Raw genomic sequence first — 23,376 nt, forward strand, 5'->3', positions numbered from 1 at the left:
TGATGGATCAGGAAAGACCGGGAGATGGGAAGGAAAGAACAGTGAGAGAATTACACACAAGTGGGAAAGGAGATAAGTTTATGGGGCTGGCTCCTGCAGGGACACGTTTTGGGGCGTCTTTAAGGACACATGGCACCCTGCAAGGAGCAATTCCATCGTGGTACAATGTCTGGGCGAGGTAGGTACCTGCTTTTCTTATTTGTGGGTTAACAAGGATAACACTAACAAAAAAAAAAAGAAACACCACTCCAAAATCCACCCTTGGTAAAAAGGGCTGGTGTGCCGGTGTCTTTTTTTTTTTTTTGAGAAAATGGAAAGAAAAAAATATATATATTATTATTTATTATATAACATTGTCAACATCAACACCACAAAAAAAAAAAAAGTAACATCCTAGTTGTTTTCGTTCAAGCATTCTGACTGTGTTGAGAAAGGCAGCAGGAGTTTGGTGTCCCTTGGAGAACAAAAAGAGCAGGAGGGTGGGGGGGGACGAGGGCACAGGGCTGGCGGTGGCTGCAACACAAACTGGGTGGGGATGGTGGCAGGGGAGAAGTGTGCCGATTTGTTGATTTTTTCTTTTGAAACAAAAGAAAAAGGAGGGGGGGGGGGGTAAGTCACACCGAGGCCGATGACTATTTCATCTGTGGTTTCAATCAGTGTCCGTCCCTCTCGAGTGCTATCGGTGAACATTCAGTTAAAACAGTCTTGCAAAATACTTTCACTTTTATTATCGACAGGGTATTTTTTTCCTTTTTCTTTTCCCATATTTATTTTTTTTCCCCCGTGGCTAATGCTCTTGCACTTTCCTGACCGCCTCGTTAGCTGTTCTCGCTCCACTCTGGCACCATGCCCACGCCGTGGACCGAGTGGTACTGGTGAGGCGAAAGGGTTCGAGGCACGCCGTGGGAATACAGGAATTCTGCGGGCTGTAAGCTGCTGGGGGGGGACTGGATGCCAGTTTGAGGTCCACACTGCCGGACGATGGGTTGGTGAGAAACCGAGGTTTGGTGCTGAAACATGCTATGGGTATCTCCTATTTGGGGGGAGGTATGATTGGCCACGCTGCTGAGCCGGGGCATCAGCGGCCCCGAGGTGAAGTGGGCAGAGAAATGCTGGTAGGGTAACCTGTCCATCGGCTGCATGGCAGACACTGTGCAACTGCTGTAGGATGGCACGCTCGGCCAAGTGTTACAGCTGATGTCTTCCAGGCTGGGCACAGGGTCCGTGGGGGGAGCGGAGCTGGCATACATACATGCTTGGCGCTGGGCTGATTCAGTCCTGTATGAAGTGTTCAGTCCCTGCTGCTGGGGGTAACTGGACCTGTAGAAAGGATCCTCGTCTGCCGGAGAAGTTTCCATGTAGGGCTTCTTGTAGGGATGCTCGGTGGTGGAACATTCCTCATCTGTTGGGAGAGAAAACTCCTGGTAGCGGACAACAATACCATGCCCTCGACTGAACCTCCGTCTCCACAATCCTCATTTTCCCAAGGACACAGCCCGCACAGGGCTGATCCAGGCACTTCTCTCAGTTATATCAGTGTAAATCCAGATGCCTTCCTTGGAATCGATCTGGATCAATCCTGCTGAAACCAAGTCTTGCACTTGGTCCTGTCTGCTGGACTGGGGCAGGGATTAGTTAGAAGCTCCGGGAGGAAAATTAAGGCTCTAAGATGCTGGAGGGATCCTGAGGCTTAGCTTGCTTGGTGATACCCCATGCACACCCCCACACCCCCATGTTCCTTGTCTCCTTTCTGCTGCCAGCACTTTGACCAGAGGAGTAACATCTGCCTCCAGATACAGCGCACCTAACAGAGATCCCCACTCCCAGCTGCGAGCACAGAGCTGCAAACCCAAAGCCTTTACAATGATATATTTTCGTGATAAATGAGACAAAAATGGAGATCACAATAAAAATCCCCCCAGGAGAGCATCAGCGATCGCACAGTTGAGACAATCAGACTTGGCATTTTACAGCTCCAGTCTTTAGCTGTGCCAAGGGAGCTGGGCACATAAATCCACACAGGGCTGTGTGCTGGAGCCAAGTGTAACAAGAAAGAAAAGTAAATTTCACAGCTAGAAACAACAAGGCACAGCTTGCAGAGCCCTTTGTTTCCTGGAGCATCCCAGGCCAACAGAGGGAAGGAGATAAACAATTTAGGTGAAACCTCTAGGGTGAAGCAAAATGAATAAATAAATATGCACTTATTTATTCATTCACAGGGTCATCAAATGAAATCCAGCTCTGCTGGAATGGATGGCAAAGTTCCCAGGGACGAGCACTTCACCAAGAGATTTTAAGGACAGCAAAGCAATGGAAGGGGAGCTTGTTCTGACCCAGATTAACTTTGCGGTTGCTTCAAGAACAAGATTTCTGGTGCTGGCAGAGAAACATCCCACTTTGCTTACAGCCTTCTTGGCTGCACCCTTTCAACAAGGGTAAAAATTTCAAAGAATACTGCAAGAAATGGCCCTTTTCAAATTTTTTCAGCCAACATGTTTTGAGCCATAATCTTTTTACCTCCAAACTACAAAGGAAAAAAAAAAAAAAAAAAAAAACCAGTTCCACAAAAGAAGAGGACTACAAGCATCTGTCCCCCAAGAAGCACTTGCAAAAACACAGGTGCTGTTTCCGGGCTGCTCCAAGGTGAATGCCCAGGTCTCCCCTTCAGGAGGTGCAGATGGGCAGTGCAGGCACCTTTTGTTTCTTGTAAGCACGCACAGCGCACACCCTTATTGCTATAAACAGCACCATGCTTTCTCCTGGAAGCTGCACCCACTCCACTTGTAATACAACCCATTACTCCAACTCAGGTGTCTACCAAGTCCAGCTGCCGTTAGTCTTCTCGGCCTGACAACCCCAGAAAACCTCAGGTACTGAGGTAACACACCTCCGAGACTTTCCCCTTGGTGTCCTTTGTTAGCAGCTGCCCGTAAATCCAGCTGGAAAGCTGCAGTCCCATTTCATCCTTTCTTCCTGACGGCAGCAAAATGTGGCTCCTTAGTCCCAGCGATGCAGAAGCCCTGACAATAACGTTACCTTCCTCCTCTGCCTCCTCTTACACCAGGACAGAAAGCAGGATGGGGTGAGCGAGCAACACAATCGCACCTTTCCAACAGCTGCAATGGTCAGCAGAGAGGCACAAAAGTGTGTCACCCTCCTCAATCCTGATCAGGTTCATTTTATATAGGAGTGGCAGAGAGGATGCCGTCCCCTGAAAGGCAAAAGCTGGACGCACGGGTCCGAGCTCCCTCCTGAACACAGGGCTGTCACAGGAGGTACATCTGGGAGAACAGCCTGAGCTCTAGCTTTTACAGACAGCTCAAAAGTTTTGGATCCCTAACCCACTACTGAGTAATAAGAACACTACGGTGGAAAAACAATGTCTTGTAAAATAAAGCATTGTTCTGCTAATAAAGTTTTCAGCATTAAACCGCATTACTCTGCTGGCATTAGGAATCATTGGCTTGGGGTTTGACTGTTTATTTTATTTTTATTTTTTTAAATATACAACACAAAACAGTCAAACTCTGTTTTTCCGTTGTGTAAAAATGTGCCTGACTTACAACCTGTGGTTGCTGATTTTTCCATTTAGCCCAGACATTTCACCGTCTGCCACAGCCCAGCCAGGCAGAGCCACAGCACTATGGATCCGCTTCCAGAATTCATCACAGGTGAAGAGAGAAAAACAAAAACAACTTGGATTTCAGTGGAAACCCTATAGGTTTCTCTCTTCTTCTGTAAGCTCTCGCGGGCGCTCTGCTGGTCTCTCTAGAGCCAGGCTCACCAATGCCATATGTGGAAAGGGCACCATCGCTCCTGATTTTAAGATGTGTAAGGACACTGCACGCATCTCCAAAGAGGACATTGTCACTAACGAAGGATTACTGCACACCCTAACAGCATCTGCCTGCCCTCTGGCCCCTCTTCCTGATGATTTTCCCATCTATGTCATCTCAAAGTGCTGGAGAGGGAAGAGAACAGTCCGTGTTCATCATCAGATGGGATGATGCAGACCAGAGATCCTCAGCTGGCACCAGCTGATGAATTTACACTGGTCCAGACTCTCTAGTCTGATCTGGCATCATCCCATAGCTCCTCACAGAGGCAACCAGAGCCAGCACAGAGCAGGCAAAGGGCATCCCCATGGTGCATGGAGCAGATCTGGGAGTGGAAAGAGGACATTCTCAAGTAAGAGAACAGCAAAAGGAGGACACGTCAAACAGAGCTCTCACACAATGCTGAAGGCTGCAGTTTAAATTCATCCCCACTTGCTCTGGAGCCTGGACAGTCTTTCTCAAGACCTTAATCCTCTCTTTGAAGGTCCTCTCACCTCCTCAGCATCAGCATAAGCAGAACATATGACACAACTGACCGGTCTGCCCTGGGTTTGATTCTTGATGTTGGTTCCCTGATAGCACTTCATTGTCCTTTTCCTGTTGCCACTGAGCCCTAGGAGGTTCTGGGCACTTCCAGGAGATGCTGACCATCCTTTGCTTTTGTTGCTATTCTTGGAAGCCAAGGGTGGTGATCAGCTCTTGTGACCAGCCCCTCGATACTGCACAAACCTCAAAAAGCAAAAGGTTCTGCCAAGCAGGGGAAGCTGCCAGCACTTGGGAGAAGCTGCTCCAAAGTGGATCCAAGGAAAACGGAGCCTGCAGAATGGGATGGAAACTGGCTTCCTCACAAGGAATTTGATGTTCTATCTAATGAAGGAGCTTGAGCGAGAGCATAAGCAGTTCCAAGATTTCCGGTATTTACTACTTCCAGCTGGGTTGTAAATACCACACAAATGGCTTTTTAAATGGAATTTTCCCAATTCCAGGATTAGGGCCATCCAGAATAAAATGCAAACATGTAAAATCTCTGGACTTCAGGGTGCACTGGGCCCACCGCTTCCCCTGGTGTAAATCAGGAGAGCTCCTTTCCCATTCATGACAGTCAGCTCCCTGGGACGGAAGACAATGAAGAATGGGACCCAACTGGTTTAGTTTTTAAAGCTCACCCACACTTCCAGGGCACTACAGCAGGTTCCTTCTGACTTTATGAGGGAGACACAAAGGGTGATTATCACCAACACGGTTGTTTTATCCAGTCTGGTTTCTAGTGTGAATCTAGCATGAGCCTGAACAGCCAATACTGGTGTGCAAGACTGACTGTCAACGATTGTCAAAGAAGAAAAAAAGGCAGATTCAACCAAAATGAACATCCCTAGAGGGCAAATAAGATATACATCCCAGGACATGAGAGTTAAGACACAGTAATTATTTCAGCAGTCGCACAGTTTGTGATACAGCTGCGTTGCATTGCAGGGGAACACAACAGAAAGGGTGGTGGGGCAGAGACAATCCGACCCAAAAAGCTGGAACCCCTTCCAGAGGCAGCGAGCTGCTGGCACTGCCTGCAGAGGAGGGCAGGATGCTTACATGGTGCTGCTGAAACTACAGGACTGCAAGCACCGTGGCTGCACAGCAAAAGATGGGTGCACACCAGCCCCCTGAATATCTCCCCACCTTGTAGGCAGGCTCTTCTTCACCCTGTGTCCCAGCAGCCACCTTGCCCTGGGCTCCACTGCATCTACCCAAGCTGCAGCACAGTTCAAGTCTTGGCCAACTCGTTGCATCCCCTAACATCAGGAGGACAAACAGCATGTCCTCCAAGAAGATATCTCATACCTGACTTTTGTCCCACAGAGTCTTTGAGTGAAAGAAGGCTGGGTGGGATGAGGGAGAAATCAGTTCAGTGTCTCCACCCTAACAGTGCCTGTTCTTGGGGAGAAGAGGGAAAGGCATTGCTGTATCTCCACCGACCTCATCAGAGCAAGAAGGAGATGAAAAATACATTCTTTTTCCCGGTCAGGGTCATGTCCGAGCTAGGTGGCTGAAGGATACGGTCCTCGCTGGTTGGAGCCAGTGGATTCTGCCACGTTCCTCTTCTCCCTCAGAGTGCCAACATGACAACTTTTATAACCTCCCCAGGGAGAGGCTGTTCCAGTCGCCTCCTGTTCAGCATCACAAGCATCCCAGAAATCTGCCAAGTGGTTGAGATTGTGTAAGGCTGGGAGGGAGCAGAGGTTTAGAGGGATGGCTTTTTAGTTCACAGGAAATCTGAGGGAGAGGATAACACAAGGGAAAACAAGCCCCAATGCCTTAATTGGGACGTGGGGCTAAAATGAAAGACAGAAAGCAAGCTGCCTGCTGGTAAGTCCTTTTGGGCTTCTCTGAGCACAACAATGAGAGAGGGAGAGATGGAGAACAACCAGAAAAAAGGCAAAGCTCTAACTGGTCTTTGTTGCAGCCTAAAAATCCACATCAAGAACTGAAGCCACTCCTTGGTAGAATACAGGATTGGAGTTAATCCATCCGCTCAAGACCAGTGGCTCAGTGAAATGCCATAATCAATCTCAGTGTGGAGCTGGGATACAATGCAGGATGATTCTTGCCTTGAGGATTGCCATTCCCCAGTGTTCAGCACACTCAGAACATGCTGGAGCAGCAACCCCACTGCACCACACTGGGGTCATTCCCAATGCTGCGACCTCGCAGTCCCACCTGCACACCAGGAATTGCCAGATTTGGAGGTCTGGGATGTGTCCTTCCTTCCTTCCTTCCTCACCCAGAAGAGCATCACCTCTCTGAAACAGAGGACCCTTCAGAGATAACACCCCCTCGCAGCCCTGCTGCTCTCCCCTAATGTAACCGCATATCAGATCTCCTGAGCGAATCCATCTTTGCCTTGACAGCTAAGAACAACACTGTCAACCACAGAGCTAAATCTTTGTCTTAGGTCACCAAGGAAGTAGAAGTCGAATAAGGTGCCTTCGAGTCGCTTGAACACAGACCTATTCTTAACTGAGCCTAAACCAAGACTTGACCTTCTGATTAAAAAGGATACAGAGAACTACCATGAGATGTCAAAGCTGGAAGGAGCCGTATCTGAGAGACTATCTTGGAAAACAGTGGTGGCATTTGCTACAGAAGATACAGACGCCAGCTGGACTCAAACCCAGCTGCCCTTGCAAGCACTTATCCTTTACCACAGCCTTAGGAAAAGGAAATAATCTGCTTGAGATAAATCCTAAACTGACTGAAGAGGAGTCCATGTTTGGGGAGCTGTTGTCCAACAAAATCAATAAAACTTCCAGTCCAGAAATGGGGACAGGGGTGCATTAGGAGTAAACACGCTCCTGCTTACATTTTTTCTTAGATGGTGAGGCTTGGCTTACGCAGAAAAGTAGGAAAGCAGGCGAGCTGTGAGGGAAAGCTTAATATTACACTTAGAAAGGAGAGGTTGGAAAAGGAAGAAAAAGACAAATATTACAGGTAAGGTTATTTTCCCAAGTTCAGTAAAGATCCTCACTCAGTGCTAGAAGAAAGTGCCACGCTCAGTTTGAGTTTGGGATGAAACCTTGGATCACTTTCTGATTTATCTGAACAGAATTGCTCATCTCTAGTGACTTTTTTTTTTTTTTTTTAATTAATTTCACTTTGCAAAAAGCTGCTTGGCAGCTTACGTTGGCTCTCTGTTTCCCATTAACTTTGTGTTTCTTTTCTTTAAGCCCTGGTGGCTGTTTTCGATTTACTAGATGTGTGGGGAGGGGGAAATAGGCACAGAGAGGAAAGCAGAGACTCAGGCTCCTGAGACGTACGGCTTCGCGGAAGAAGCCGGTGGTATCGCACAGGACACTGCTTCTCTTTGATTAAAGCATTTGGCGGCTTCGATAAAAGGCCCTTAACTGCTTGTGCCACTCAAGCCATCGGAGAGATAATGAGGGGCCATCGGCCGTACACACAAGGGCTCCCTTTGCCAGTCTCCAGCACTTTCGCAAGGGCCACGCAGGCCAAAAGGGGCCGGGGAGCTTATTACAGGGCAGATAGTCGTCTCTTTTGTGACAATAAGAGGAAGTGAGATAATTGGGGGATTGAGGGAAACCACCCATGGAGACACCACTTAGCGAGAATCCCAAAACTGGAAGGAAACCTCTGTTGATTCCTTATCACATTACAATGTGGAGGCGAATGATGAATTGCCCTGCGGTGTGGGGACACGCAGCAGTCGGAGATTGTCCAAAGGGGTTGTTGCCATTTGGGCCAGCTTGTTTTGGTTAGTTTTTGCAAAGGGGAAGAGGAGCGGTGAAAGCTTGGCTCCCAGGGCAAAGGAACACTGAGGATGGATTGCAGGCTGAGGGATGCCAACGGTGAACGGGACCTGCCTTTCCATGGCTGACAGTGGGGCTCTGCAGCAACCCAGTGGTGTCCCAGCACCTCGCACCCACAGTCCCACACCAGCACGGGGGTAGCAAGGGCCACACGCGCCACCTCTGACCTTAGGGGACACTCTGGGAGGCCGCTGCAACTCCTTATTCCCTACCTTACAGCCAGCTCAAGTCCAGCATCACCATTTCCAATCACAGCTTTGATACACTCTATACGAGCACAAGGATCACCTGGTCAGCTGTAGGGGTCAGGAAACGATGCCTCTGTTTTCCACTGTTTAGCTTATTCTCAGGAAACTATTAAGATTTGTCAATTAGTTTTATGTATATATATATACTTGTACACCACACGTGTGCTTTTACAACATTCAGGGGATTCACCAAGGAGGTGACAGAGATTTCCACTGCCCTCCTGCCGCATCTGCCAGCACTTCCCAGCATCCGCCACCTTAGACTGTGTGTCTACAGCGCACATCCCAGCACCCCAGGGGTTACGTTACTAAAAATAATGACATGTGGCTGACTGATAGGACCATGCAGGGAAGCAGGAAGGGATCTGCAGTGGAGAGAGGCTAGTGGGCTGGAGAAATTCTTGGTGCATGCAAATGCCATGATGCATGCTGACTCCTGTGAGCTTTTCCCATGCAATGTAGACTAAATCCTGAGAAAGGGCAACACGGCTAGGCAGCAACCATCCCCTGCCCACCTCACAGGGTTGCATTCAGCTCTGGAAATTCCCTATTTTTTTCTGTAGGCCTGTGGTGGAGCTGATCTGAGGCTTTTGCTATCTCAGTCGTGCAAATGTTTCTGCATCTAAGCATTCCCATTGCTTTGGGAGAGGAAGGGAGAGACTGCAAAGTGCTCGCTCCTGCCCGAGAACAATTATCCCATCGATATCATGGGGCTCTTCACGCCAGGACGAGCTGAGCAGTCAGTGTAAAGCCCTCACAGTTTGATCCCTCAAGCTCTGTCAAAGCAGGTCAGTCGCACCAGAGGGGAACGAACATGGATATCATGATTTTCAATCCCACGCCCCATTCATTAGACCGAGCATTTAAGTGGAATTGCTTTCTGCAGACAGGCAACTGTCTCCCAACTGTGAGACTCTTAGTGGAAAACTGTGCAAAATCCAAGCTGTCAAGGTATCTCCACTTGGAGATTAAGCCTGTCTGAGGGGCTATGGAGGCAGATAAGTCATCGTTATCTCCAGCACCAGCTATCATACTGAATGTGGATTCAACGTGGGTGAAAGGTACAGCCACCCCTCCAAACCACTCACTCCCAGCCTAGCAGCAGAGATGGAATTTTAGGCTAGTGCTGGTGAGAGAGAGGAGCCACCCAGCCCATCGGGGGGGAGCTGCCCACCTCCAGAGCACAGCCTTCATCCCTTACTCATCCTCAAGTGTCACCATAAAGCAGGCTGGGGCTGTCCAGCCTGTGGACAAGGGGAAACATCAGAAAACCACGCTGACAGTCATGTTAGGAAGGGAAAAGAAGCGAGCGGGGAGCAGCCAAGGTCTGACCTTTTCTCTTGGTGCAGTGGTAGATCTGGCTGTGCTCCTGGGAGATCGGGTAGGGGTTGGCAGGCGGTAGCAGGTCCTGGGAGGTGCTCGACACCCCATTCTCACACTGGTACTGGGAGCCCAGGTTGGAGGAGGCAGAAAGGACCCTGGTCTCACCACTGAAGGGGCTGTGATTCGAGGACACTTTTTGTCTCACTGTGCTCCTGGGAACAACCGGGTACTCTTTACTAAAAACAAAGAAACAAAACAACAACAAAAAAAAAAGGCAGAAAAGGAATCAATTAATAAATAAATCAGTGGATTAATAAATGAAGGCAGCACATTAGTGTCATGGTGTTTGTTTAGACTTTCAGAGAAATAGAGACATGCCTCCCGGGAGACTGCAGCCCCGTCACACTTTATCCATGCAGCACTTTTCTATTTCCCTTTCCTTTTAGTATCTCTCCCTTTAGATTTGTGCCTCTCCACCACAACTGCTATTTTACACCCATAGACAAAATAGATATATGCATTTATAGCAAAATACACAAGATCAGTATTTACATATTATGATAGCATTTCTAAACTATATTTTATTTATATTGTATATGTGGACATGCACATGCCTGTAATTAAAAACTTCATTTCTGCCAAGCTGACTTGGAGGTGGATTAAATATTTAGGTCTACTTTTTCTACCATATGGTAGCTGTCCCCATTCCTTTTCCTCAGGGTCTGCCAGCCTGGTTGTCCTGGATGGGGGATCCCTGGACCAGGGAACAAGCTCTGCTCCAGAGCGCTCAGAAAAGAGAAATAAATAAATCACCAAGACCTGATGCATGCCAGAGCCACACGTCTCAGTGGAGCCAGGCTAGAGGGTGAGCACTAACGGAAAGTCTGGTTCGTTCCCTTGCTGAAATCTGGTTTGAAGCAGAGATGCTTTGCCAACACTGGCTGAAAATCCCCTCTCCTATGAGACCCTACAGTGTGTTTTGGAGACATTTCTCTAAGCACATCTGCAACGTGGCTGGACAAGATTATTCCTGCTCTGCAGGGGGAAGAACTGAAGCTCAGTAAGGTGTCCCAGAGAACTCCAGCGAGGTGCAAGCCTCCTCCTGGGCTGTCTCCGAGGCAGCTGGGTGCTCCCTGCACCCAAGGACTCGTCAAAATGCATAAAGATCAGGTGGTTCAGCACCATCTTGTGAAGTGCCACCAGGCTCAGAGCAGCCAGAGCCTGGGTCCCAACACAGGCTTTCTTCTTTGAGGACCAAGCTGGCTTTGAGGTACCCTACTCACCTGCCCCAAATCATTATGCTGGAGCAAGGACAGATCCTTAAATGCCATAAGCAGGCTCACCTGGCCACTTACATGTGGAGGAGGAGCCTTGAATCTCCAGTTATGCCCCTTAGAGAGAACCTATCACTGTAGCAACTCAGAACTTATTTACAAACTTTAACAATACCAATTATATAAACCTACTCACAGCAGGAAGCTTTCATCCAAACCACTGCTGTGGTGGCTGCCAGAAACATCAGCAACTGAGCTGCAGTGGAGGGGAAACTCACCCAGGAGCTCAAAACCAAATAAATGTGTCTCTTATTGTGCCATGAAACCTTTCCAAACCCTGGCACTGGTGGCTTGCTGCGGAGAGCCTATTCCAAAAGTGGGGGTTCTTCCCCTGAAGCCCAGCAGCTCCTCCCCACAGGGCTGTCAGGAGCATGGCTTTCCACCCACTTGGGCTGGCTTACCAGGCAGCTTTTTCCCAGAACTGAAATCCAGGCTGTGCGTGAGGAACAAGAGAGAGACGGATGGGGAGGAAGCAGAGATTTATGCCTCAAGATACCCTGGCATCCATGGCTGTCTTGCGTATGCGGTGGGCTGCAGAGGACCTCTTTGCCTATGGACACCCAGCACTAGCACTTCCACCACAGAGGCTCTTGCTAGAGGGCAGCTTTGGTGGCTCTTCAGGAAGGTCAGGGTCTCCAAACCTCATGGGTGACCTTCAAATCTTCTAGGTTCTAGAGGCTCTCCCAGCCCTACCAGGTCACGGTGCTGAGCTGCCTGCTCCTGTCGTGCTCTACCTTCACACAGCAAACTCCATGGAAATAGTACCAGCAGGACACCCCAGAGCTGCATGCCCACCATGTTTCCCTTCCAAGAGACAATCCATAAGGAGGTGACACATGGGCCTTGCCCTTAGCTCTCCTCCCTAATGAGAAGATGCTGCCTGGATTGGCTGCTTCCTTATTCCTCAGCTCCACCACCACCACCACTCAATCCCCCAAGAAAAGACAGAGCCTTGGGGGGGGGGCGGGCGTGTTTCAGTGGGATACCTGTGAGCTACCAGTGGCGGAGAAGGAGAGACATAACATGGCGTGATGCTACATCATGTTCTCTTTGACTTTTTTGGAGGATGTACATCATGTTCTCTTTGACTTTTTTGGAGGATGCACTCTGGATGGGATGTCTCTGTGGGACATGGATTAGATCTGGATGGGGGTTTCTTGCAGTAAATCCTCACAGTAGCTCACAGGTATCCCACCACATCAGACCCTCACTGTCTGAAGCACCACACAAACACTAAGAAGCCATCCCCATCCCAGATACTTCTTACCTAAATCAACCCTTTCTCTGTCTCAATGGAGAGCTGAGAGGGGAAAATTTTAAAAACTCAATTGTTTTCTCTTGATAAAAAAGTATTTTCTTTCCATTAAGGAGCTGTATGCCCAGAACAGCAATATTTTTACCCTGAGTGCCAGCACAGGTGGTGTCAGGATCCCACGCTACTGTTGTGCGCTGGGGACCAAATCCCTTTCAGACTGCACTTCCCAGGGGACACGGCAGCCTCCAGGGCCATAAGAGAGGACCATTATGTTCTGCCGGAGACATGGCAGGAGCAGGGAGTCACGCTGGAGAGGGAACAGGTTGGAGACACCAAGTTTCCAAACAGCAGTTCCCAGGAGGTATCACCATGACTTCTCTCCAGACTGAAATGTTTCCATTTCAGTCAAAACATGTTGCGTGTTATTTTTGCCAAAAAATCAACTATTTGAGGAGGGAGAGGAAGGAAAGTATTTTTTAACTGAATATCTAAAATATTCTCTTCACTTTGCTGTTTTTCTATACACAAAGGCAGTTATCTCTGTATTTCTACTTTTTTCTTCCTTATAGGAACCAAGCTTTAATAAAAAGGTGTCTTTGGTACCTTGTAAAGCAACAGTCATCTTGACATTTATACTGTTCCCTGAGCCCACTCAATATGCAGTGTGCACAGCTACCATTTTTGGTCTTTAAAAATGCATCTTCTTTTTTCCCCCCCCAGTACCTAAAAGTCACCATTTCCAAAATAGCTGGTTGTAATCCTGAGCCACAGTTTAATGGAATGAAAGGTTTTGTTCACTGCTGGCACAAAATGACTGTTGTGTCCAGAAATTTTGCTCTCAAAAAAAATTGTAGCAAGGTAGGTAGGGGAAAAAAGCACTAAAGCCTGACTCAGACAGGCAATATAGGAAATTGTCCACACAGCAAGGCAGAGACTGTTTGTTCATGGGCCAGAATGTGAGTTTTACACAGGGGTGTTAATGGGCTACTTTTTTTTTTTTTTTGCGTCAAAAATTATAAAATTCAAAAGAAAAAAATCAAAGTTGGTTGGGGAAAGAATTTACAAGGAAGGAAGCTGTCACTGGTCTATTTAAAGTCTGTTGGAGGCTAATGATGAACACTGTTAGCGTGGTCGGTGTATTACCATAGCAGAGGGGGACAGGGAGGAAGGGGGGAGCCACATCGTGCAAGGTGCTGTGCAGCTCTGCACCACCAGGCTTCCAGCTGAAGGGCCACCAGGAGAGAACGTTACCTGGATTTTCATTAGAGCTTGAGGGAAGAAATCAGGGATGAGGATAGATGTTTCCCAGACTCGTGGGATCAGACACCAGCTCCACATAACTGCCTCCTAGTAGCGCGCACACATTCCTCTTTAGAGTTCAGTGTATAACCCTGGCCCTACGGATCAGGCCTTACAAGTAAATTCTTCCTGCACTTCCCGAACACTTCCACCCAAATCAGACCTCTGCCAGGTGGAATTAGCAAACTCAGTCTCCTTTTCTCTCATAGTATCTTCCCCCTCCCCCAGCCAAACGATGCCCTCGCCACGACAGACTCAGGAGCTCCATAAGATCACTTATGCCACAAATTCATATCTAGCAAAGAAGTCAAAGGAGCAAATTCAAGAAGGTTTTGTAATCTCAGAGCTGGAAACCATTTTTGCTTCTGCAATCTAATACAACTTGTGGAAAAATTATAAATTTAATTATAAATATAAACCATCACAGAGTGACATCCAGTCCACTTTCTTGCTTATCACTATGCTGTAAGAAATTAATACTTTTCAATCTATTTTCATGTGCAGACTTGATGCTTCCTAATGTATCAGCCAATGCATAGTAAACACAGCTACCAGCCAAAAACCTTGTTAAAAATCTCCTTGAAGCTCCACAGTTTATAACCAGGAAGCTTCTGCACTGAAGCATCCAACCCTACTGGCCCTAAGCAGATTATTTGTGATGAAGATGCTTCTGCTACTTCTGCAACAAAGCGTTATATACCAAGGCCTTCCAGAGCTGCTGCAGCTTACAGGAACAAGACTTCAAAAAACTTGTATGATCCTTGTGACCTGACATTTGATACCTGTTCAAGGTCAAGACGAGGCATGATACAGATTTCCTCATGGTTAGCTGCCACCAGGTTCTTACAGCATCCTTTGAAGCTCCTGAGCTAAGCACTGTCTAGGTCTTGTTCACAATGACAATTCCCAACCTAAAATCTGACAGAAGGTATAGCAGTGGCCAAACACGGTGATTCCCCTCCACTCTTTCCAAATTGCCAGGAGATTTTAACACCTCCTTGGTCAGTCACTGCAAAAGGACAAATGTTTGCCATCCATCCTAACAGTACTGTTCCATCCACTCACCCAGCACCCATGGATACAATGGTGCAGAATCAGACCCCAATTCCAGATGTGCAAATATAACTCAAAGGCATTTGGGTTTATATTTCCCAGGCCACCAGCTGTTGGTCCTTCCTGCTGAGACTCGAGAGTAGGAAAGAAATGGAAGTCAGCCACAGCAGATATAGAAAGAGGAATGAGGGAAAAAAAAAAAAAAAAACAAAACTGACTGGAATAAATATACCATCTCACAAGAAAAATAATAAACCAGAGAACAATTGTCAATGTGCATTCATTACAGCTTATTTCCAGCATGTTGAAATAAAATTGAACCACCCTCAAGAGACTGTCTGGAGAGTCTGAAGTGGACAAACTACAGCAGGAAGGGTCTTGGTAGAAGAGGAACTGCTGAGTACTTCCTTCAGTCTTAACCTCAAGTACGAGCTCTCTCTGCATGGGGACTGCAGGCCAGCCCCACAGAAAATAATACCCTAGGCTGGATGTCTGGTAATGCAAGTCAGAATGATCACTGAGAAATATGGAAGGCTGTTCACTGCAGCATTCTCCACCAACATATCAGATGTCCTGACTTCTTGCCAGAATGTGAAGGGGTCCAATAACCCTGGTTTGGGTGCATGGTATGTTAACAACCAGTGCTTCCATCACTCACCTGAGCAATGCAGCCCAAAGAGATCACTGCAACAAACCCAAGAACCAGCCGTGAAAAGAACCAGCTAGAGATCTAGAGCCGTCATTATCAGACAAATAAAAAGCTAGATTCCTGCAGACAAATCCCACTGTTCATGTGGGAGTAAAAGGAATACGAGAGGAGACGAAGAACGGCTGTTGGCCAACAGCGGCAGCATCCCTTCATGCTGGGCTGAGCTTCTGCAGATCAGGTCCTACTGGGCAGATCCCCCAAAGATGGGGAAAAGGAGGAAACTGCAGCTACCCTGTGCTTCTTGAGCTGACTTTCTCACTTTAAAAGAGCTGCAGATACCCTCCAGTGAAGACTGTAGAGCCTTGGTTTGGATTTCCTCTGAATTCCATCAGATTCCCTAGAATACAGTTCAAGCCTACAGTTTCCACTGGGGCTTTGACCAGGAAAATTCCCTTGGGGACATTTGCTGGAGGAAAGCATCATCTCTTCAGCAGATGTTATAACTCTATGTCTCACACTGAAAATGTTTCAGACAACACATGGCTCTTGGGAGATTTCAGTGACAGAACATGGGAAACAAAAGTGGAAATGTAAAGATGCAATGAGAAGGTGCAAGAAGAGCAAGGCCATCTGCAGTGGACCAAGACCTACTTGCATTAACCAGCCTGGTACCTATCAGTCCAACACGGTGTTAGCATGCCAGTGCAGACAACCCTTTTGGAAGCCTAGAGGCTCGTCTGTTTATTCTACAGGCATCCCAAAAGACACTCTCTTCTCCATTATGCCAGCTCCAAATCGTGGTATTGATTTTATGTCCTTCGTGTCTGGCCCAGTTTCTGTTCTCAGCTACACCAGGGAATCCTTGGAATAATTCCTTTGGAGCCAGGAAGATTACTGTGGATTAATGCCAAAAGGCAGCGAACTGTGGCTCATGATCTTTGACAGAGAAAACACATACATAACATCAAACTACACTGCCACTCTTCTTTGTCAAGTGGATCATTCTGGATCTTTTTCTTTCTTTGAAAGGGCCCAGGATACCCATCAAGAGAGCTAAAAGCTACCCTTTCATGTAATCATCTTTGCTCTCAATAGCTTTCCCAATAAGAAGCTTCAAGGACTAAATTGCATTAATTTCAATGAACAGTAACTAGGGCCCAAGATTTCCAGAAGCTCTTCTGCACCCATAATAACACTGAAGACAATGGGAGCTACAGATGATCAGCAAAAATTGGTTAAATAGTTTAACAGTATTGCTCTTTTACAGTGCTCTAGCCCCAGACCCACAAACACTTCTCCCCTGCTGTCTTTTGGCAGTCACAGATTAAAAAGAAAAAACAAACAAAAAACCCAAAAGCGATGACTTGCATGCAGCCCCCCCCAAATCACTCAGTAGCTATAGTTCATTAGTACAGTTCCAGTGACTCTCATGCATGGGGAATTTTACGGGCGAAGTCCTACACTGGCATCTGCAATGCAGATCCCATCATCTCTCTGCATAAGCTTCACCCTCTGTGGATTTCTGCCACGTGTTTTGCTCTTGCTCTCCACACCAAATTCCCCTTGGCACAGGCAGATGTTCCAAGAGGAGACAAAAGGAATTTTTACAGTACAGAGGGGCAAGACATCCTAAAGGAATACTTTGCCTAAAATTCCCAGCATCACAACTACGTAATTTTTACCTGATTTATGCTTTTCAATTGCAGCAGAACCACAGGATACAGATGCAGTATAACTCACATTACTCTACACATTTTCCTCTAGTGTGTTTTCCTTTATTTATTTATTTATTTAATCAAGGAAATAACAAACTTGATCTCATGCTCAGAAACTTACAAATTTTTGAAAACCCGTTCTCCCAAAGCACTCATCCTGTCAGAGAAACTGCTAAAGGGCTCCTGTGTGTCTCGGGAAAGAAAGGCAGTAGGGGAAAAATGAACATGTATCGGAAGTCTGTGTTCACTGGAATTTGGATCTCTCTGGAGCTCATGGCTATTCTTTCTGAATGAAGTTGTCTGCTGCTGCTGAAAGGCTTAATATCACCACTGAATGAAGTTTTCTGCCTGGACAGACTTACTAACTTTTCTTCTGGGAGATAGGAGGAGAAAAAAACGACCCAGAGACCTTGCAAAGGAGAAAGCCAGGGAGAGGGATGGACTTGCAAAGACATCCCCATCCACCCTGCAAAGCTCCTGTCCCCCGAGGCCACCCAGGCCAACACATTGCTCTTGCTTGGCCAGAGCACACAGAGGCAAGCAGAGATGGAGGGACAGTCCTCAGCAAGGCACCCGAGACCTCGCTCTCGGCACTGGAAGTTGTCTGTCTTCCCTGCTTCCTCTTCCTTCCTCCCAGCCCCTACCATTTGCTAAGTGTGGATGTTCAGTGGATGAATTATCAGGCCAAGCCTTCACCAGCACCTAGACCTACCCCTACCCCACTGCAAGACCTGCTCTGAGGTCAGTGAAATCAGTTGGGACCCAGCAAACTGGTCTCCCTCCCATCCTCTGACAGCCGAAGGTGCAAGGAGACCACCAGAGCCGGCCAGATGGCAATTCTTCCTGTTAGGGTGGGCTTTATCTCATGCAGTTTTAGCTGTTCAAAAGCAGGCATCTACTCTACACAAAACATTCGGAGTCTGCAGGCAAGACAGGCAGAGGGAGGGCTCCTCGCCCACCCTGCCATCCATGGGGTGAGCTCTCAGGGCAGCAGCTTTGCCCTCTGAAAGTGCCCATCACGCTCTGCTTTGCACAGAGGGAGCCCAGGCACCAGCCCAGCCCAAGGATGCTGCTTCCAGACAGCATCTTCAACCACCATGCACCTGATCCAAGCCCCACGCAACACACGAGGGCCTCAAGGTTTAGGGCTGGAAGCACATCTTCCCCAGGACTCATGCCTCCAAGGCTGCTCCGAGGTGGGCAAGCATCGCGGGGTGAGCAGAGGGACATGCTTTGGCCATAGCTGGGGCCAGCCTTCCACAAAGCAACCCATGCAGCATCACCAGCGATGTCTGCTGGGCTTTGCTTCTCCCAGGGCTGCTTTCAGCTAGGAGACACCCCTCTGCAACAGCCCTACACAGGGGATGAAGAAACTTTTGAGATTTAAATAAAGAAAACCTAGAGGTGCCGAGGCTTTCCTCAGCATGAAAAATTAATTCCCTTATTCCTTCCATGGGTAACCCCCTTAAGGAGATGAGCAGGGACCTGATGAATGTCAGGTCACCAGTTTCCAGTACAAAAGACTGTGCATTGTTTAAAAAAAGTGGGGGTTTTCCAGCTACTTCTTTTCTATAATGAAGGAATAGCACTAAAAATACATCCCACCATATTCTCCAAGGGCATAAATAGACAGCACTCCCCTAAAGCCAAGATAGACTTACTTATACCTGCCTGGTGGGGAGTGGGTCCCTCACTGGGAAGCAACTTCACTACATACGCACGCACACATTTATATATTAAAATATATATTTTATATTTAATTATATTTTAATATTATTTATATGTTAAACCTATATAAACCCACAAAGGCAGGTCAGATTTCTCCAACATGCTCAATCCTGAATGGTTCTTTATGCTATATATGCAATTTATTTTTATGTATATAATTTATTTTATATATGTTTTCATATATTTTTATATATCGTTTGTATATATTCAGATATACATAAAAAACCACAAAGGTGGGTGCATATTTGTCTAATATTTTCAACTTTGAATGGGTCTTTATTTTACTAGAACAATCTATCCCGCTCTCCCTTAAAAAAAAATGACATTGTTGTAAATGTGCTCAGTCGTTCCTACGCTATCGGTACAGAGGACAAGTTATTAAGGAAGTGAGCATCAGAAATCATCCTGTAAAGTCTACGCTGTCGACTTTAACCCTTTCGACCCTGCCAGCTCTGAGTGGGTATATTTATATATTCCAAGTGTTTCTGTTCACTGTATCACCAACTATGACCGCAGGCCAGCATAAAAATGCCAAGCAATTTTTAGCACAAGCTCAGCATGGCTAGATGCCATGCTCTTCATATGGCACGAAGCCCTTCTAATAGTCCTCACTGTTCTACCTCCTCCCTTCTCCTCCAAAAAAAACCCACGATGAATGTAAACCTTCACATCTTTCCATCGATCGTAATGAAAGGGTAGTTTAGCAGCAAAAATGCGCGGGGGACATCGTCACTTAGGTTCCAGTAGAGGTTGGGAGGCTGGCACGGGAGGGGGGGGCAGGGAGGGAAAGCTATTTCAAGTGGAAGTGCACCCATAAATAAATAAATATTGACATATTATGCCAGGATCTGTGCTGTCGTTGGAAAGAGCAGGCAGGGAACACAGGACACATTCAGAAGACCACAGAGATGATTTAGATTGAGAAGAGTAAGTGTTATACATACAATTTTATATATATATATATATAAAAAAATATATGGTTTTTGGCTTTTCTGGGTCTGAGCCTGAAAAATGTTTGTACACAGGGGTACATTTGCACATTTGAGTAGGGTTACAGGCGCAAGCGTTCGCAGGATTACAGGCAATATTTGTTGCCTGCCAGTGCAGTTTGCACAGCTACAGAGAGCCACGCGCAGGTCACCAGGTATGGCAACCAGAAGAGACTCCGGCATCTGTACTCCAGCCTGCAGTGACCACCTACAGCCAGCTCCCAGGCAGGCTGTGGAGAGAGCCCACCCAACAGAAGGTCACAACGCAGGTCCCTACAGCCCTCCACCGAGAGCCAGCTCTGCTGGTCCCGGAGAACAAGGGAGCTGAGTCACGCGTGCCCTCCCGGACGGAAAATGCTATACTGAGCATCTACATCTGTCTTAGCTATCATCATGGGTGTGGCACCATTCCTGCAAAACATTTGCACCAGGAAGCAACTTGACACATGGACAAAGTTCTCAGTGAAGTGAAAGGCATGAAGTTAATTACCAGCAGGACCTGATATTTAGAAAAGGGCTTTAAACAGGATTTTTAAACAGGATTTAGGTTTGATTTTCAGCTTAAGTACTTGCATCCAAAACTGAGATTCAAAAAGACCTCTTCAGCCACCTGGCCCTGGAGATCCCAACGTTTTCTAACACCCGCCTTCTTCAACCTGAAACCATCACGTCTACACTCCTGCCCTGCAGATCCAGAACCGACCAGGCAAACATGCCCCTCCTGCCAAAGACCCTCTGAAAGCCAAAAACCAGCACAACACAGGTCTCCACACCAAGATCTCTAGAGGCATCTCGAGCATCTTTAACGAACCCGCTCACTGAACAAGGCTGTGAGCTTTGTCTTTAAAGCACTGCCACCTGGGGCAAAAACACCCAACGGCTCTGCTGCCACAGCCTGATGACCAGAGCTTCTCCGAGCTAGTCCAAGTCTCTTGTTGCTTTCAACAGGTTCAAGGCCACATGTGGCTGCAGAGACATCTGTTTAGCACAAAGCTAGAGGTTGTTCTGATTGAGGATGTGTCAGAAAGAAATACAAGGTCCCTGTGGCCAAGAGAACAACCCGCACGTGGGAGCCTGCCTCTCTAACCCAGCAGCTAAGGCATTCATCTCTGGGTGGGAATTCCTGGATTTTGGCCCCACATCCTGATGATATTTCAACAGCTTGACGTAAAACGCATATGCAGATGCCAGAGAGGGGACTGCCACCAAGTCTTGGCTTAGCTCAAGCCACAAGTGACATGCAAAGCAAAGCCCAGGCAGCTCTCATGGTCCTGAGCGCCACGCCAGAGGCACGCGTTACCTCTGCATCCTGGACATCCTGTGGAGCTCCATGTCGTCGCTGCCGCGGAAGCCTTTGGCAAAGGGGTTGTTCTCAATCTTTAACTGGGTGATCTGAAAGGGAGGAAATGCAACGAGTTCATTGCAAGTCCAAGGCATGGCCTGGGAGAGAGGGGATATTGTTTATTAAACCCAAGTCAATAGGGATGTGGGGGGAAACAGCTTTCAGGAACTCAAGTCATCCTTCAGCTCAGGCATTGACCGTTCCACATGGGCCTTCCCCTAGATCACTCCACTGGAAAAATACCTCCTGTCAACAACCTCTCGCTTCTCTCAAGCTTGTCCCATAACTAACACGTGGAACTGCACACACACAGAGATTTCTCTCTGGGGGAAATCTGCTTTCTTAGTGTTACTTTCTTTTTGCTTGGGGACAGAAAGGGCTGCACTAACCACGCAACCGGGGTGGAAGTCATACTGCTTGAACAAATCCCACTGACACCAACAAGTATTTTCTTGTCAGTATGCAGCCATGACCAAAACCTTATCTCACAGACTGGTGAGGCTCATCCTTTTCTGCGTTTCAGACCAGCTAAATGCACCCTAGGTGCTTTGCATCTGAAATCCTTCCCCAAGAAGCCCCACACCTGTAAGCACTGCATGGGCTACGACTTGGAGGGCAACTCCACCTCTGTCCATCATGTCTGGGAGGAATATTTGTTGCCCCATTAATTCTGGCAGGAATCAAGAGGGACTAGTTTGCTCGCTTAGTTGGCTACCTTCAGCATCTGAGACTTGCTGGGATGAACCCCTCTCAGTCTCTTAACTTTGGTTCTCTTATAACATCTTAGTTAAATAGCTGCTGTACCGAACACACCCGTATCCAAAGCAACTGTGCAGCTCAAAGAGATGCAATTCCCCCCTTCACATACCTCTCCTGAGGGCTTAGGTGAGCAGGTTTTCTCAAGCCAGGGGTTGTCATTTAAGCAAATATTAACCGGCAACGCCCTCAAATGCCCTGCTAATCTTGTACGAACTCACTCTGCCATGCCAAATTTGATGCAAATGCTTTGGTGTCTGCAGAGCAGGACAGAGTCTGGACCAGGTGTGACCTAGCTGTGATACCCTAACAGGCAGAAGAGGCAACACTTCCCCTTCTTTTCTTTCTCCATCACCACCTAGCAGTGCAAGCCCTCAGCCAGGAGTTGGGAGAGCCACTTGCCCAGGAGGAGAGACAACCCTGTGTTTGCCATCGGAGGAACTTGATGCACTCACCACATTTTATGGAAACACTGTCCCTCCTTCCTATTGAAAGTTGGCCAACAGGAAGGAAAAAGTCCAAGATTAATGGCGGGAGAACAGAGAGAGGTTCATGTTCACCAAGTCAAGCACACACAACTGGACCCACCTCCTTGCCAAAATTCAAAGAGAAAAATCTGGCCCAGTTAGTGTCAATAGCAAACCTCGCCAGGTGTCTGCATGACCAGATGATTTTGCTATTTTCTCATCTAATAGCATATTTTTTTCCAAAGGCCATTTGTTTATTTGCCATTTTTGCCTAACGCAGCCCCAATCTCACACAAAGACCCCATCACCCCTACACTTTTCCCTATGGGCATTTCCATTAAATCAGGACCTAATTTAGTACATAAACAGGGCATTGCACTTTTTTTTGTCACACATTTCAGATTTCAAAGAGAAGGGTAAACAAACAATCTATTTGGTCCAATTTGCCATTTGAGCTGTTCTCTAGCAGTAAAACAGGGGCGCATTTTGTAATTAAAACCCCTGAATAATTAGACAACCAGCTGTGTATTTTGCAAAGAAACTGCCTATCAATTTCCACGAGAGTGGTGGTGGCACTTTTATAATGAATAATAGGCATTATTCAACTTTTTGAATGTTTCTATGCAATTTGCGTTCTGCAGCACACTAAATGTACGAGTTGTCCTCACTTGCCGAACCCAATGGCAATATTTGCTCGCATAAGTGAAGTCCTTCACTGAGCGAGGATTTACAGTATTGGCACCAGCACACAAATGTACAAAGGGCCAGATTCATCCCAACCTAACCGAAGGCATTTTAACCAAGGCGCCTGCAACTGGGAACCTCGTCTCCCGGTGTTCCTGCTGGAATCAATGGAGAGAGATGGGGACTGCCAGAGGGCACTGGGGCTCTGAGGTGGGTAGCATTGCCTTCACAGGTCCCCAACACTCTCCATTCACCAAAGAAGCAGCCGTCAACACACTAGCCCCTGATTTAAGATGAATGCCCTGTTTGATGAATCAAACCTTTAGTCACCCACAAAATGGACAAAATATCATATGGGACCTCGATCTTGCAAATATAT

The 23,376-nt window shown here is 47.3% G+C and overlaps 1 protein-coding gene across 1 annotated transcript in view; it reads right to left on the reverse strand.

Moving 5' to 3' along the window:
- Window positions 1-421: 421 nt before the first annotated feature.
- The window catches only part of TBX5 (T-box transcription factor 5), a 37,312-nt gene continuing 14,357 nt past the window's right edge, over window positions 422-23,376 (reverse strand). Inside the window, 3 exon segments of the mRNA XM_014284998.3 lie at window positions 422-1,402; window positions 9,736-9,962; window positions 21,049-21,140. Coding sequence (XP_014140473.2) covers window positions 819-1,402; window positions 9,736-9,962; window positions 21,049-21,140 — 903 coding nt within the window. The 3' untranslated portion in view covers window positions 422-818.

Source organism: Falco cherrug, chromosome 1, assembly GCF_023634085.1.
Source record: "Falco cherrug isolate bFalChe1 chromosome 1, bFalChe1.pri, whole genome shotgun sequence".
NCBI lineage: Eukaryota > Metazoa > Chordata > Aves > Falconiformes > Falconidae > Falco > Falco cherrug.